Genomic DNA, 17,874 nt, shown 5'->3' with positions numbered 1-17,874 from the left:
TCAATCCAAACAGGACTGCAGAGTGTCAGTAAATTAGAGATGTGTGGTTCGTAAGGTGAGCGTGAGGTGTGACAGGACTGTAGACTCCGTATGTTCCAGAAACCTTGCTTTGTGCTGCTGGAGTTTGTTTTATTGGTTGACGTGGCATTTACTGATTCATTTCTGACTCTCTGTACACCCTCTGCTTGGAGCTGCAGCTACATTTACTCATACTTGACATTTGGCTTTGAAAAAATGCCAGACTTTCACTGAATTGCTCTCTCTCTCACTTATTTTTGACTTTGCATTGCTCACTTGTTTGGAAAGGTATAAAGATGACAGATAAAAGGTATATTTTGGGTTCAATCATTACCTGTGGTTACTGCCTGCATGGATTGCCAATGAATTGGCACCTTCTCCAGAATGTAAATCTGCTTTATACTGAGTGCTTCTGGGTCCTGGGCCCACCTAACCAGAATGAAGTAGTTGAGGATGGAGACCACCTTGCTATCATATTGTTATTCATTTACAATCCTAATCCAGTCAACACAGTGATACAGCACATAGTGGCTGTTTCATGGGTTCTGTGAAGTTTGGTAAAAATCTTGCCTTGTCCACCTGGGTTCCATCTGGGTACTGCTAGGTGGATTGGCTGCTCTAGCTTAAGTAAATAAACCAGTAAAAATTTAAGCTCTGAAATGGATCGGCACATTGTTCACGATCCATCTGGACTTTAGCCCACTGTTACCAAACTTGACTGGGATGAAGCAGGTAATAAAGATAAATATTAATCCAACATGAATGGTCTGGCTAATCAAACAAGGGCTGGGTCAGAAATCGCATCCTTCCATACTGAACAGTACTCGAAAGCAGTACGCAAGAGCGGGGTTCAGTATGGAAGGATGCGATTTCGGACACAGTTTAGTAAAGGACATGTGCGCACTAGTTTCTGAACTAACTTCTATATGGTGTTTTAGGGTAATTCTGGGTCTAGAGGAACTAATAAAAACTTTGAATGAACAGACTGCACATAACAAATGGCCTTACAGACTGCTATTTGCAGATAAACAAGGAAAGTGAATTATGTTCCCCAGCTCTTATTACCAGAGTGCTGCAGTGCTGTATTAAAATGTGCACTCCTGCATTTGCATATGAATGAACCTCTGCGTGCATTATTACAGGTTAGGAATTAAAAGCCAGCACCAGCAAATGGGTCTGAACTCCTAATAAGTCTCCAGATACCCATGCATAGTGTAATGGAAGGTTTGATTTAATTTAGCCCAGTGTTCATCTTAATGAATCAAACACATTTGATTCAGTTCATTAATGATTATAGGAGAATTATATTTTCATTGTGCAGATAATACTGATACTGTTTGTTTTCAGTCCTGTGAAATGTGGTTCAGCATTATAAGTAAAAAAGTTAAATATTTATATGTTTCGTTCCACAAAGTTGCTGCTGACTGTGAACATGGTTTGCTAGAGAATGCCTGGTGCAATTTTTATTCATGTATTTGTGAAAAAGTCATAAAATCATAACATGGTTTCTGTGGTATGGCTGTTTTACTATTACTGCAGTCACCATCTGTCATTTACAACTGACATCAAAAGTTTATTGTTCAACCATCTTGCTAATTTTCTTTCTAATTACTAATTATTTCTTTCACATTCTGCAATGCACCAGTGGCAGCAAAACAGCTCCAGAGTTAAACATTTTCAGCACGCTTCACAGTAGGTACAATGTTGTTAGATTTAAATGCCTGCAATCCTTGTATAGGACAGTGGTAGCCTAGTGAGTGAAGATGTGGGTTAGTAATTAGAAGGTTGTGGGTGCAAATCTCGTCTCTGCCATGCAGCCACTTTTGGGCCCATGTCCAAGGCCCTTAACCCCCTTTATATACTGTATATATATTTTTTGCTTTCACCCTGTTCTTCAATGGTCAGGACCCTCAAAGGACCACTACAAAGTAGGTATTATTTAGGTGGTGGATCATTCTCAGCACTTCAGTGACACTGACATGGTGGTGGTGTGTTAGTGTGTGTTGTGCTGGTATGAGTGGATCAGACACAACAGCACTGCTGGAGTTTTTAAATACCATGTCCACTCACTGTCCACTCTATTAGACACTCTTACCTAGTTGACCCACCATCCAAATAATACCTGCTCTGTGGTGGTCCTGACCATTGAAGAACAGCATGAAAGGGGGCTAACAAAGCATGCAGAGAAACAGATGGACTACAGTCAGTAATTGTAGAACTACAAAGTGCTTCTATATGGTAAGTGGAGCTGATAAAATGGACAGTGAGTGTAGAAACAAGGAAAGTAATATCCAGAGTTACCGTCGTGTGCAGCACGGGCATCAGCTAGATGGACTGGGAGTGACTCAGTAAGGTAGGTCTGGTAGGTTGTCACAGATATCTGGGGCCATGCTTGAGCTCAAGTATGATGAATTAGAGGGCCAGGGTATTACTTGGAAGTCTTGGTCATGCTCTTCCAACCAATGTCGGACATTTCTAGCCATGTGACATGTTGCATTGTCTTGCTGGAAGATCCCATCCGCCCCTGGGAAGGCAATTTTACCCATGGTACTTTTACCCATGACAGCAATGAGGGATTCCTTCATGAGTTTTGCGCTGGTGCCGCTGTGACTCGACTGTGTATAATTAGCTATAAAATTTGCATTGCATGGTCATATAAGAACCAAAAAACAAATATTTTTAGGACCAGGTAGATCACATGGTAACTCAACCATAAACCATGATGATGTCTCAATATTTCAGAATGAGAATGCCCCACACAGTAAGTATTGGTAAAATGATTAGAAAAGATGTTTGATAAACACCAGGATAAGATCAAGTACTCTCCATGTCCTCGCTAATCATCAGTTTTATGTCATCACTTCAATTATCCCTCAAAGAACTGGCAGAAGTTTTCTTTAACAATGTTCCACCATCCCACAAAATACCATCTACACCTTATTGACACTGACATTATTGATATAACAAGGGCTGCCTGATTAGAGAAGCTTTTCTCTTGGACGTAGTTTTAATTTTTTTGGAATTTTGTCAGGTGGATTTTGGGGAAAAACAGATACAGGTGTATGTTTGACTTTACCTTCCTTGCAGGGGTAAAAATCAACCCTTCAGCCTTTAATCAATGTGTCTGCTACAATAAACATATAGTGCATCTATAGTTTTTAAATAAAAACAAAACAAAGAAGGAATGGGGCAGGCAGGGGTTGTGGTGGGTCTAAATGCAAATGGAAACACTAAGCAAAAAGCAGGATTTAGATCCAGTAGAAAAGTTAGCTAAAACACACATTATTTTAAAATTATAAACATGACAAACATTTTCTAATATCTTGCCCATTCATTATGAATAGTTTATGTATGACTGTTGAAATCATTTGCATAATAGGCCAATTTTCCTGGTGGTTTGTGTGTGGTGATGGTGAAACCTGGATTTCTTTTCAAAGTAAGATGACACTATCCCATCAGCCTCTCTAACAGAGGTCTCTGTATGAACTTTATTTTGACTGATGTCCTGCTGTTTGTTCCATCTGCAAGGTTTTTGTTGGTCTAAATTAAAGTCTGGCTCTACTAGATCCGAGACTCAGTGTACACATTCATCAGTCACTCATGGCCATCGTCCGCCTCAGTCTCTGGATGGATGAAGGTCTGTGCCTGAGGCGCAATACAATGTTTTCTTGTTTGTGCCTATAGCATCAGCCGGTGGAATAATGGCACGTTGTGCTTTCTCTATGTCCTTTATGACCGGCTCATTTCTGGCCACCTGGAGGACACAGAGAGGAAATAAACAGAGCAGTCTGCTGGGTGTGATAGACAGGCGGAGCAGCGCACACTCATCCTGTCTCCTTTTGAACACAATCGTGTTGTCTTCACCTACACAAGATAGCCAAGGCTTGCTTTAGATAAGGTCAGTGCTATTGTGAGAAGACAGAGTCCTTGAGAGTCGAGTGTGAAATGACAGCAAAGAGATTTATAAAGTGAAAATAAGAAGTGGCAGAGATGAAGGAAGAGGGACGCTTCAGGGGGGTCGTATGAGGAACGTTTCTGAAATTTTCTAGGAACTCAAGGCATGTGTGTGTTTACTGAAGAAATCAAGGCTCGATTTAGTGTCTTGGCCTATGGAATAAATGTACTGTGATATGCTTCCAAAATTTTGCTACTAGATGCCTAAACTCAAGCACTGCCATCCAATCTTCATAGTGCAACATTTTCAGTAGAATAGGCTCAGTATGCTAAATCAGTTTATCCAACTTCTGTTTTGCTAGAGCTGAACTGCGAAGTGCAAGTGCTTAGCCATTAATGCCATACAAGCCTACAGTACGAGACCACAAGGTGCAACTTGTCTACCTTCCTATTATGTTTTAAACTACTTCTAGAAACTAAATCAATAAGATAAACACTGCAAGCTTCAGGGATTGTGTTTTTAGGGCTGAGTAGTAGCACAGGCCTAACATCGGCTAGACTGATGTAAAGCTCACCAGTATTGGACACTAGAGCAGTGGAAAGTGTACTTTGGAGTGGTGAATCTGAATTTCGTGAATAACAAAAGAATGCTTATGTTTTTATGGGGATTTTTTTTTTAGGGCAGTTGTAGACTAGTGGTTAAAGTACTGGACTAGTCATCCGTTCAAGCCCCACCACTGCCAGGATGTAACTGTTGAGCCCTTGAGCAAGGCCCTTAACCCTCAATTGCTTAGAAAATATACTGTCACAGTGCTGTAAGTCGCTTTGGATAAAAGTGTCTTCTAAATGCTAAAAATGTAAATGGACATAGCCTCTAAATGTCATTAAAAGAAGTTTTTAATGTTTAAGCACGCATTGTCATTCTACATAATTGCATTTTGCATAGTTGCATGTAAAGGCAACAGTGAGATAAAGATCATTTTATGTATTAGCATGACAGTGAGGTAGCTGCTTTACTAGAAATTGCTTGCTGCGTATGAAGTGGAAGACAGTGACCACTGCACATAGCTCTGACCTTAACTGCCCCCAACACACTTAAGAAAAATGTAAAGCAAGACCTCAATGATGCTGCTGAAACTGAATTAAATTCTAATGCACAAACATTACAAAGAGTGAAGGCTGTTACAGCAGCAAAGGAAAATAGTCTCCATAAAAATGTGCATGGTTTTGAATAAATTGTTCAGGTGTCGGGTGCCATAAAGTGATTGGGGAACAAATAAAAGCTGCTCTTCCTCTGTGAGTCATTGATTGATCTCATTCTTGGAGCAATAAATCAAATTCACACATCTGATAGAGCCAAATCTTGTTCTGTACACCATAAAATTTTACCCTCTGCTATTTCCACTGCATCCACCTTTGTAGTTCATTAGCACAAAAAACATGCACACATCCATAAATTACCTTCTCGTTTTACTGTATCCATAAAAGCATATAATAAAATGAAAAAGAAATGGACCCACTAAAAACCTTCACCCATGAGAGCTGCTTTGCTTTGTTCTGTCTTTGCAGTGCATTTTCTTTCACATCCAACCGATTAAAAAGCTCCGTTGGCACTTGGAAGCAATTTAAAAGATTCAATACAAGAATGTTATTGACCTTGGATTTGGCAGATGTTCATCCTGGGCAATTTTAAAACCATAATGGACTATATATATGGCCAAAAGTATTCAGACACCTGACCATGAGCTTGTTAGACTTCCCATTTTAAAACAAATGGTATTTGAACAGTGTGACCTCTATATGATCTTTTCAGCTATAACGACAGCCAGTTGTCTGTGGGAATTTGTGCCCATTCAATCAAAAGAGCATTTGTATGGCTGGGCACTGATGATAGTCAAGAATGTCTCAATTGATATTCCAGTTCAGGTCAGGGCTCTGTGCAGAGTCACTGAAGTGTCTTTAAACCGAGCTTTTATTCATGTCTTTATAAGCTTGTTTTGTGTACATGGGCACAGTCATGCTGGAACAGGAAAAGACCTTCCCTAAACTGCAAAGTGCTACTATATTAACTGTTACACTTTCTTTAAGTTGTCAGTTATTTAAAGTTTAAGAGGTTTTTTTTAATGTATCTTCTACTTTAAATGGACACAATCCTGCCCATTGACTGGTGAAATCTCTTATACCAGGTTTACATGATTGCTGCTCCTTCTATTGATTCCCATGTGAAGCTGTTAGCGCTTCTGTTGTTGTGCTGGTGTAGCAGCTTGTGTTTCATTAAGCTGGAAACTGGACTCTTTTGTGCATGGTTTGTGATTAGACCATCCTGTGGGAATGCAGCGTCCGCATTCTAAAGTACTTTCTGTATCCTCGCTGTGAGGTCAGCCAGAACGATTTCTAGATCTGCCTACATGTACGTACAACACCACAATGTGCTCTCTGATGCTCGACCGGTTATTTAAGTCTCATCTAATAATGTCATACCGGTAACTAGGATCATATTCTCTCATAGTGATTATTGAATCAATAACCTTCCCACCCATCTTGTTAATTAATTGTGTAAGCATGAATATAGTGGTCTGTGTTGACCAACTGGCTAGTCTGACTTACAGGGACCATTTTCACAGATTCCAGAACTATCTGGTCTTGGTATATGATATTTTGGCTTTTCTCACAGGTTATATTGCTGTCCTTCCTAACATGGCACGATGACTTTAAGTACAACCTCTCTTTCAATATTCTTTATTCTTGCATTTGTTGTGTTGGCTATGCCACAGTCCAGTCCCGTTCTTACAGGTTTAACCCTCTTTAAAATGGTGTTTTCTTTGTTTGTTTTTTAGAATTTTAACCTCATGTTTACACACTTGGGTTACACTCATGACAGGACAGGTACTTACTGGTTACACAAGATTCATCAGTTCACAAGGTTATATCAAACACAGTCATGGACAATTTACTGTCTCCAATTAACCTCACTTGCACGTCTTTGGACTGTAGGAGGAAACCGGAGCTCCCGGAGGAAACCCACACAGACATGCAAACTCCACATAGAAAGGACCCGGACCGCTCCACCTGGGGATCGAACCCAGAACCCTGTGAGACGACTGTGCTACCCACTTAGCCACTGTGCCACTCTTAAAAGGGTGTACCAGCTCCACATATGTGCACTATTCTCACAGTTTTTAGAACTTTCTTTTTCGTGCTGGTTCTGTCCTCAGATACGTATATTTTCACAGTTTCTAAATCTTTCATCCCTTAAGTGACTTTGTTACACATTCTTCTGTTTTCTGTGTACTGTCTTTACTTTTTACTTCATTATAACTTCATTTTCCTTATGGTATGTAAAACATTCATGTCTACTTGTGGTGTAATTAAAAAATGAGTCAAACAGAACCTGATGGAATGTAAGAATGAAATACAACCTAAATTTCTCTTTCTGACCCTCTGCAGGTTGGCGATCAGATCCTGGATGTGAACGGGCAGAGTTTCCACAGCATTGCTCATGACGAGGCCGTCCGGATCCTGAAGAGCTCACGGCACATGTTAATGACTGTGAGGGACGTGGGGCGTATTCCTCACGCCCGCACCGTGGTGGACGAGACCAAGTGGATCTCAAGCCCTCAGACTGCAGAAAGTTTGACCAATGCCACCAAAAGGTAATGACTGACCTTGTACTAATCCCTTCTGATTTGCTTTACTCACTAAATTTTCTTACAGATTTTCTGTTCTGTGTGCTGTCACTCTTATTACAGAGAAATAGGAGCTCTAATTTATGGTTTTGATAGCTTAGTGCTAAGGGTTTTGTGCTTGTGTCTGATCTAAAATCACAGGACTACCAGGAAACCACTTGCCCTACCAGTCCCCCACCATATTTCTAATAAATTTATACGGATAAAATAAAGCATAAAATGCTAATAATGTTAGCCATAGATACAGTGTATCACAAAAGTGAGTACACCCCTCACATTTCTGCAGATATTTAAGTATATCTTTTCATGGAACAACACTGACAAAATGACACTTTGACACAATGAAAAGTAGTCTGTGTGCAGCTTATATAACAGTGTAAATTTATTCTTCCCTCAAAATAACTCAATATACAGCCATTAATGTCTGAACCACCGGCAACAAAAGTGAGTACACCCCTAAGAGACTACACCCCTAAATGTCCAAATTGAGCACTGCTTGTCATTTTCCCTCCAAAATGTCATGTGATTTGTTAGTGTTACTAGGTCTCAGGTGTGCATAGGGAGCAGGTGTGTTCAATTTAGTAGTACAGCTCTCACACTCTCTCATACTGGTCACTGAAAGTTCCAACATGGCACCTCATGGCAAAGAACTCCCTGAGGATCTTAAAAGACGAATTGTTGCGCTACATGAAGATGGCCAAGGCTACAAGAAGATTGCCAACATCCTGAAACTGAGCTGCAGCACAGTGGCCAAGATCATCCAGCGTTTTAAAAGAGCAGGGTCCACTCAGAACAGACCTCGCGTTGGTCGTCCAAAGAAGCTGAGTGCACGTGCTCAGCGTCACATCCAACTGCTGTCTTTGAAAGATAGGCGCAGGAGTGCTGTCAGCATTGCTGCAGATATTGAAAAGGTGGGGGGTCAGCCTGTCAGTGCTGAGACGATACGCCGCACACTACATCAAATTGGTCTGCATGGCTGTCACCCCAGAAGGAAGCCTCTTCTGAAGTCTCTACACAAGAAAGCCCGCAAACAGTTTGCTGAAGACATGTCAACAAAGGACATGGATTACTGGAACCATGTCCTATGGTCTGATGAGACCAAGATTAATTTGTTTGGTTCAGATGGTCTCAAGCATGTGTGGCGGCAATCAGGTGAGGAGTACAAAGATAAGTGTGTCATGCCTACAGTCAAGCATGGTGGTGGGAATGCCATGGTCTGGGGCTGCATGAGTGCAGCAGGTGTTGAGGAGTTACATTTCATTGAGGGACACATGAACTCCAATATGTACTGTGAAATACTGAAGCAGAGCATGATCCCCTCCCTCCGGAAACTGGGTCGCAGGGCAGTGTTCCAGCATGATAATGACCCCAAACACACCTCTAAGACGACCACTGCTTTATTGAAGAGGCTGAGGGTAAAGGTGATGGACTGGCCAAGCATGTCTCCAGACCTAAACCCAATAGAACATCTTTGGGGCATCCTCAAGCGGAAGGTGGAGGAGCGCAAAGTCTCGAATATCCGCCAGCTCCGTGATGTCGTCATGGAGGAGTGGAAAAGCATTCCAGTGGCAACCTGTGAAGCTCTGGTAAACTCCATGCCCAGGAAAGTTAAGGCAGTTCTGGGAAATAATGGTGGGCACACAAAATATTGACACTTCAGGAACTTTCACTAAGGGGTGTACTCACTTTTGTTGCCGGTGGTTTAGACATTAATGGCTGTATATTGAGTTATTTTGAGGGAAGAATAAATTTACACTGTTATATAAGCTGCACACAGACTACTTTTCATTGTGTCAAAGTGTCATTTTGTCAGTGTTGTCCCATGAAAAGATATACTTAAATATCTGCAGAAATGTGAGGGGTGTACTCACTTTTGTGATACACTGTATTGAACTAGGAAGCTCACATGATGATTGAACACAGGAAGATCTGTGTTGTTATGACAACATGAAACTTACTTTCTTATAAAAAATGAACTAAGTGTTTTGTTAAGTGTTTGTTAGTAGAAAAAAATCATGTGTGTGTGTGTGTGTGTGTGATGTTCCCAGGATAGGTTTAATACAGACCACTGCAGGCCCTGATCATGATACACAGGTTGCAAATCATATTAAAGGCTGGTTTTGCACATACCAAATTCTGCACATGACAGTGTATTTAATTTTGCATAAGCAACCTGTACTAAAATTTTTTTCTAAATAACATGTATTAGAATGTATGCTTGCATGCCTTTTTAATTCTTAACTGAGGCCTTGACAGATTGTCAACAAGCTTCCAAACTTTGTGTACACGTAGGACCTAATGTTTCCCCAAGTGAATTTGAAAACTATACATTGAATTTCTGAAGTCTGTATAATCCGATTGAATTCCTTAGGTTTAGTCTTAGCCTGACCACACTCACTTCAATACCTTTCTGATGTGACTAAGCCTGCATAGTTATATATGGAAGATCAGTGGTGCTGCATTAGGTAGTTTTGGCTCAAGGACCCGGGTTTGATTCACATCCAGGGTGTATTTACAATTATTTATAAGGATTTTAACGTCATGTTTTACACACTTTGATTACATTCACGACAGGGTAAGTAATTATTAGATTCATCAGTTCAGGCACAGTCAAATACAGTCATGAACAGTTTTGTATCTCCAATTCACCTCACTTGCATGTCTTAAAACTGTTTGAGGAAACCGGAGCTCCCGGAGTAAACCCACACAGACACTGGAAGAACATGCAAACTCCACACAGAAAGGACTCAGATCGCTTCACCTGGGAATCAAACCCAGGACCTTCTTGCTGTAAGGCGACAGTGCTACCCACCGAGCCACCGTGCCGCCCGTCCAGGGTGTATTTCTGTATTGAATCCATTGTTTCCATTATTGGCCCCAGACACACAGGAACCTTTACCAGATAAGAAATGAATGACTATGAATAAATAAAAGATTTGTTGCATTACTCCATCAGATTTAGACTTTTCAGACGTACAGCAAGACTTCTAATCTCAGCCTGAACTGCTCAGCTTTATGCTTGAATTAGATTCTGCATCACTGGTTGCTTTCTGTAAAAGCATCTGCCAAGTAAATGAATGTTACATTTTCTTGAACTCTGTCCACGTCTCCATTTAAATAAACAGTAAATGCTTTTTTATAACTGAAAGTTGCCTCAGCTTTCACTCTTAATGTAAAGGAAAAGGAAATTTGAATTTCAAAAGGAATCAAATTGGCGTGGTGCTGTTGAGAGGGATGGTTTTGCCACTGTGGATGAGTTTAACCATTTATGTAAAGATGCAGAAAAGATTTTCTCTCAATTGTACAAAATTTCACTCAAATTCTTATTTGGTTTGCATAATGGAATCCAGGTCAGAAGCTCTTAACATGCTTTGTGTGGTGCAAAAAAGATGTGGCTCAAAATAGCTGCTGGCGGCTTTCGACGGTAGAAACGTATTGTTAGATGAGTCAACATATAAACAGCACATACCCATCACTTTGTGTGAATGTGTGTGTGTGTGTGTGTGTGTGTGTGTGTGTGTGTGTGTGTGTGTGTGTGTGTGAGTATAAACGCGACTGTAGATTGTTGTTTGACAGCACTCTTGGCTGAAAGCTCTCTCCCTCTCAACCTCTCTCTCCCTTATTCTAACACTAGCTCTCTCGCCCCCTCACTTTTCTAATGGAGCACAGCTGATTGAAGACCCAGGAGGTGCTCATTTCAAAAGTGCCCCTTTACATCCAAGGTGGCTTTTAGTGCTACACTTCATTACACTCTTCTTGTACCGAAGGCAAACGGACAGGCTCTTGTCTCTGGAATTCCAAACATACCATAAGTCTATTGTATGATTGGATGTAGAGTTTGCCCCACCTGGGACTATAGTGTTTCAGCAGACTGATCATCTACCCATGATGAGAGTGTTTATTTTTTCTTTCCTACAGTGTACAAGAGGATAGTGGAGCTGGGAGCTCAGGAAAGGTAAGCTAAATATAAATGGCCTGTTTATGAGTTTGCCTGTGGGTCACATTAAAGACGTGTTCCATTTTCTTCATTGTCAATTCACTGTCAAAACACACATGCTATGTTCAGTACATACAGGTAGTTACTGTTACACAAGATTCATCAGGTCCATTTTTTAATGACAAATACAGTCACAGACAATTTTGTATCTCCAATTCACCTCACTTGCATGTCTTTGGACTGTGGGAGGAAACCCACACAGACACGGGGAGAACATACAAACTCCATACAGAAGAGACCCGGGCTGCCTTACCTGGGAATCAAACCCAGGAACTTCTATTTGTGAGGTGACAGTGCTACCCACAGAGCCACCATCAAGGCAGTTGTACTGATAGGGTTGTTTACGATGTTTGCTATGACTGTGTCGATTTTTCATTACATTACATTACATTAACATTTTCGGCATTTAGCAGACGCTCTTATCCAGAGCGACTTACAGAAGTGCTTCCATAGTAAACATTACCTTACTCTAGTTTAAGTAAACAACAGTCCAAGAACACAAATTTGCTAAAACCTGTTAGAACCAAAGTTTTTTGGGTTTTTTTAAGTAAAAGAGTGTTAGTAAGTAAGTACATGTCAGCTTAAGTGCTCAGTAAAGAGGTGATGAAGGTTGTTAATCGTCTCTGCAAGAGACTCAGATGTTCGGACAGACAGAGGAAATTCGTTCCACCACTTGGGTGCCAGTACAGAGAAGAGTCTTGATGCTTGTCTTCCTCTAGTCCTGGGTGGAGGATCAAGTCGAGCGAGACTAGTGGCTCGGAGGTTGCGTGGTACAGAGAGGGGTTTGATCAGACCACAAAGGTAGCTTGGGGCTCGTCCATTTTTGGCTTTGTAGGCGAGCATCAGTGTTTTAAACTGAATGCGTGCAGCTACAGGAAGCCAGTGAAGAGAACATTTTTCCATGTTTAATAATTTTGTCCCTGAAAAATTTAAGGAGCTCCTTGACCTCACCAGGATTTATTTTAACCCTCATTTGTTGCATGGAATCTCATTAACCAATGCCAGTGTCCTTATAATGAATTCAGGTGCTATTTACATGACAGTGTGTGTATGTGTGTGTTTGGTTGTGTGCATACCTTCACTTGTCCTCTGAGATGCTATCAGGCTTGGGTTGAAAGCTTGTTGTTTGTCTGGCTGAAGGGCTGTGATCTCTGTCTCTCTGTATAAACATTCAGCCATGTTCATCACATCAGAGCTGCGGAGGCAGAACGAAGCGTATTTGCAGTAAACAGTGGCTGTGGGAAAAGTGGACAATTATAGAGAAAGTGGACAATTATATAGGAAGGCTTTTTTTAAATGTCTGTAAATGCATTTCCTCTTTCTCTTTAAATTACCCACTTTTACCACTCCTCCACTGCTGCAGACCCCAGCAAGGCTGAGAATGGTTAAACCTAACTTGCCCCCTATGCCCCCACTGACACGTGTGCAGTTGCCACAGTTTTTACCTGTCCTGTACAGGCTTACACAGAGAGCAGTATCGTGCACAGAGAGTCACGCACTACTCCCCATGATTCACCATCACTGTCCAGACACCTTTAACTAGCCAGCAGAGCCCGCAATTGCAACAGAAATTAGAACCCCTTTCGATCATCCCTCCCAACAGACACAGCCAATCGTGCCTGTGAAAGTGCCCAGCAGGTTGAGCATAGCTGAGATTCGAACGCTGATATCAATGGTAGTGAGCTAGTGCATTACATCACTTTCAGAGAAATTACTCTGGGGAGGTTACATTCATGATAGAAACGGTAGTTACTGTTACACAAGATTCATCAGTTCACAAGTTTAATGTCAAACACAGTCATGGACAATTTTGTATCTCCAATTCACCTCACTTGCATGTCTGTGGACTGTGGGAGAAAACCGAAGCTCCCGGAGGAAACCCACGCAGACACGGGGAGAACATGCAAACTCCACACAGAAAGGACCCGGACCGTCCCACCTGGTGATCGAACCCAGGACCTTCTTGCTGTGAGGCGGCAGTGCTGGTTTTTACTGGTCAGCAGCCAGCATATTCCGTAATTTCAACACAAAACCAGCATTTACTGATATTTTTCTGTTCCAGCGAGGTGGTACCACTGTATTAGATAAATCATTCTGCAAATATTGGACAGTGTGGTTTTACAGTAAATTATCAGTGATGGTTTGTGTGTTAACACCATGCTGCTGGACTGTAGCCACTGCAGTGGTGAAACAGTGATGTGTCAGCAGATTGTGGACAAGGGGTTGGTGCTTGAGAAGGGGAACATGTACAAGGGGTAGGTGGTTGAGAAGCGGAGGGAGAAGAGAGGAAGAAATAGGTGGTGAAGAGGGCAGGGAGGGGTTGAGTACTGCTTCATGAAGTGAAAGTGTTGGGCTGAGCAGTTTTTCTCTCTTTGGCTGCCAGGCCGCAGATTGCATTAGTGCTGGAGTAACCTTGAGGAGTTTGGTGCTGTAAATCATCCTTTTTTTCTGTAAAAGGCCTCACATGGTGTAGACCTTAGGGATTTAGACCCGGGCACTGTTTACTAGAATCAATTAAGAGTATCAATGAACCCTGAAACGCAGTAATGGTAAAAGAAGGGACAGAGCAAAGACATTGCTGAGCATATAATACATTAGGTTAAAACCTTTATAAAATGTTTGGGTCTTACAAGATTTTGTTACCTCACAAAAATATGCAAAAGGTGGACTGGCTGCTCTAAATGAATTCATGGGACAATGGTAGCCTAGTGGGTAGAGCTTTGGGCCATCAATCAGGAGTTTAAATCCTGACTCTGCCATGCTACCACTGTTGGACCCTTGAGCAAGGCCCTTAACCCTTTCTCCTCCAGGAGCGCTGTACAATGGCTGACTCCAGCTTCCAAAAACAAGCTGGGATATGCAAAAAATATATATTTTGTTGTACTGTACATGTGTATATGTATATATGACAAATAAAGAGAGAAAGTAAAGTGAATGAGTAAATCAGTGAATAGATGTGTGTGTGTTTGTTGCCTGATGTTGGTTGGCATCTTTTCCAGGTTGTATTCATTCCTTTGATGTTAGTGAGCCAGGGTGGCACTTGACCTGTTGGCTCCTTGACTGTTTCAAGAAATAACGGTTTAAATCACACAATAAAATTATTAAACTTAGCCCCATCTGTTGGTGTTTCCTCCAAAGCCACAGCTCTAACACGTGTTAAAACGTAGACAAGTGCAATACCTCCACATATGTTGAATATTGCCTGTCAGTGGTTATTGCACTCATTCACTCTCGCTGGTGGTCCGTGCTGTCAGTGCTGTTGGCCAGTCTAACATCTACATACAGACATGATTGGATATGTTGTGACTGATGTGGCCTTTTATATCACAAAAAGATGACTTTTCCTTCATAAAATAGCACACATAGGAAATCTTCACAGTATTCACAAAATATTAGACATTTCATTTAGAGGTGAAGCTTCTAAAGCATCATGTCCTAAACCTTTATGGTGGACTGGCGTAATCAAATTTTAGTGCCAACAAATAGTATATAGCTAATCTAATTACTGGACAATGTTCTCCTGCTCTATCTTCTTGTGACCAGAAATGAAAGCACCTGCAGTGATATCAGTAAAATGGTACAACAAGGATTGTACAACAATTTTCTCTATTGGTATTTTTAAATCATTAAAGAGTCTGTTCTAAAATTTGTGTTACCTAAATTATGTTTCTTCTTATCAAAGTAAGCCCTGCTTCATACAGATTTCAGCAAAATGCAGACAAATAAATAACAAACAGGAACAAATAACTTGTTATTATGCATGAAAGATTACAGAATCAACACAGTTCCTCAGAAAACTAATTAAATATCAGATTGCCAGATGTATTGTTAGTGCTGATACCAGCTAAAGTGCATCAGAACGTATTAACATGTAGATCCAGCGGCCAGTTCACCTTTCTATGTACACTATCGGTCAAAAGTTTTAGAACACCCCAATTTTTCCAGTTTTTATTGAAATTTATGCAGTTTAATGTCTTATTGTACTCTGAAATGAAGACATAGAACAAAAAAACAACTGAAGTTAAAAAAATAAATCATGGAATTAATTTATAAACCAAAATGTATTATAAAAGTTTGATTCATTAAAGTAGATACCTTTGGCAGATAAAACAGCTGAACACACTCATGGCATTCTTTCTACAATGGAAATTAAATATTCTTTAGAAAGTTCTTCCCAACTCTGTTGCAGAAGTTCCCATAAATGTGTGACACTTGTAGGCTGCTTTGCTTTCACTCTTCTGTCCAGTTAATCCCAAACCAGCTCAATGGGCTTTAAATCTGGAGACTGTGCTGGCCACTCCATGTTTTCAAGCTTACCATCTTGTTCTTTTTTCCTAAGGTAGTTCTGGCAAAGATTGGACTTATGTTTTGGGTCATTATCTTGCTGTAGGATGAACCCCTGACCAACTACGCGCATCCCAGAGGGTACTGCATGGTGCTGTAGAATGCTGTGGTAGCCGTTTTGGTTCAGGGTGCCTCTCACTCTGTACAAGTCACCGACCCTGGATCCAGCAAAACAGCCCCAGACCATCACGCTTCTTCCTCCATGTTTGATAGTTGATGTCACACACTGAGGAACCATCCTTTCGCCTACTCTACGGCGTACATAAATCCTGCGTGATAAACCGAAGATTTCAAATTTTGATTCATCAGTCCATAACACCTTCTTCCAGTCTTCAATAGTCTATTGGCTGTGTTTTATGGCCCAGACAAGCCTCTTGTTCTCATTCTGACGTCTTAGCAATGGCTTTCTTGCTGCAACTCAACCTGTCAAACCTGCAACTCGAAGTCTTCTCTTCACAGTTGAAACTGAGGCTTGCTTACTACGACCACTATTAAGCTGTGCTTGAAGCTGTTGTCCTGTATGCTGCCTATCACGCAAGCTGTTGACTCTCATAAACTTGTCTTCTAATTCTGTTGTGGCTTTGGGTCTGCCAGACCTCTTCCTGTCAGAGTTTGCCCCAGTTTCTAAGTGCCTTTTGATGGTAAAGGAAACTGTACTCACTGACAACTTGATGTTCTTCGCAATTTTTCTATAGAAAAGACCTACATTTTTAAGTGTTACGATGGTCTGTCTCTCTTCCATTGTTAATTGTATTTTTCTTGCCATTTTTATAGCAACACAATACTTTCTGCAGAACAATACTGTTCAAATAATACTCACAAGGGTATGGTACCACAGTGTGTTCCAACACTACTTTTATGCAGACAGAGGGGGTTGTAAGCAATCAAGAAAAATTGGAAGACCCCTAGGAATTGGTAGCACCAACTTTAAAGGCTTGATCAACCTCGTTTGCTTCAGAATAGCTTTAAGTTGTTAACCCATTTAGTTGTTCTAAAACTTTTGACCGGTAGTGTATGTACTGTATGTTAACTGGCCATGTTATATGCTACACCTACCATATATACACTTTGTGGGTATTCAGCTACTAAATGTAGCCCAGCTGTTGCTTTGGACACTTTGTACTCGCCCCTGTATATTAATAGAAAGAGCCCCCGTTGGACCTCCACTGACCAGATGTTTTGATAGTGGACTATTTTTTGCACTGCAATGAATGAGCCTAAGGTGGTAGTGACCGGGTAGCTGGCAGAGCTGTCAAATATGCTTTGTAATTAAAATCCATGTCTTTGTTTGCCTGTATGCTTTTATCTGTTTGTGTTTAGAATTAGCCTCCGGCAGTTATTGGCATGATAATAAAGGCTAACATTTAACAAAGGTAATTTTGTCAGGACCGAACACAACAAAGCCATGCCTTGTAGCTCGGTTAATGAAGTGCCCTGCACAGACTTCCTGCAGGCTGAACAGCTAAAAATCACTTTATTGAATTCAAACCTCATTTGTGAGGTCCTATCAAACTCACGGCCGTAAAAATCATATCACTGACCATGAAATACCGTGTAATATGCAATTTGCTGTAAAATTTCAACTTTAAGGTTAATCTGCACTATGAGGCGGTCCTAGCAATCCTACGGCAATTCAGTTAGCAATCGCCTAGTCAAAATGTTGACGTCTAAAGCAGCTGAAAACAGTACTTAAAAAACCAATTATGTGGACGTGTGGGGTCAAAACACGGACAAGCATTAAATTCAGATGGTTTAAATTCAGCCATTAAGGTAGGCTGTAGCTTCTATTCATTCTATCATTCAGTTTGTTATTTAATGACTGCCGCGAAATGTGGCACTTTTCAAAAAGTCTTGACCTGTTGGCTCCTTGACTGTTTCAAGAAATAACGGTTTAAATCACACAATAAAATTATTAAACTTAGCCCCATCTGTTGG

The 17,874-nt window shown here is 40.9% G+C and overlaps 1 protein-coding gene across 1 annotated transcript in view; it reads left to right on the top strand.

The window, feature by feature from the left end:
- Positions 1–17,874, top strand: part of whrnb (whirlin b) — a 58,802-nt gene that overhangs the window by 19,936 nt on the left and 20,992 nt on the right. The window contains exons 4-5 of the mRNA XM_063017855.1: positions 7,360–7,565; positions 11,517–11,553. Coding sequence (XP_062873925.1) covers positions 7,360–7,565; positions 11,517–11,553 — 243 coding nt within the window. The remainder of the gene's footprint in view (positions 1–7,359; positions 7,566–11,516; positions 11,554–17,874) is intronic.

Source organism: Trichomycterus rosablanca, chromosome 21, assembly GCF_030014385.1.
Source record: "Trichomycterus rosablanca isolate fTriRos1 chromosome 21, fTriRos1.hap1, whole genome shotgun sequence".
Classification (NCBI taxonomy): domain Eukaryota; kingdom Metazoa; phylum Chordata; class Actinopteri; order Siluriformes; family Trichomycteridae; genus Trichomycterus; species Trichomycterus rosablanca.
The sequence above is the reverse complement of the archived record's forward strand: the minus strand, read 5'-3'. Positions and strand labels throughout refer to the sequence as shown.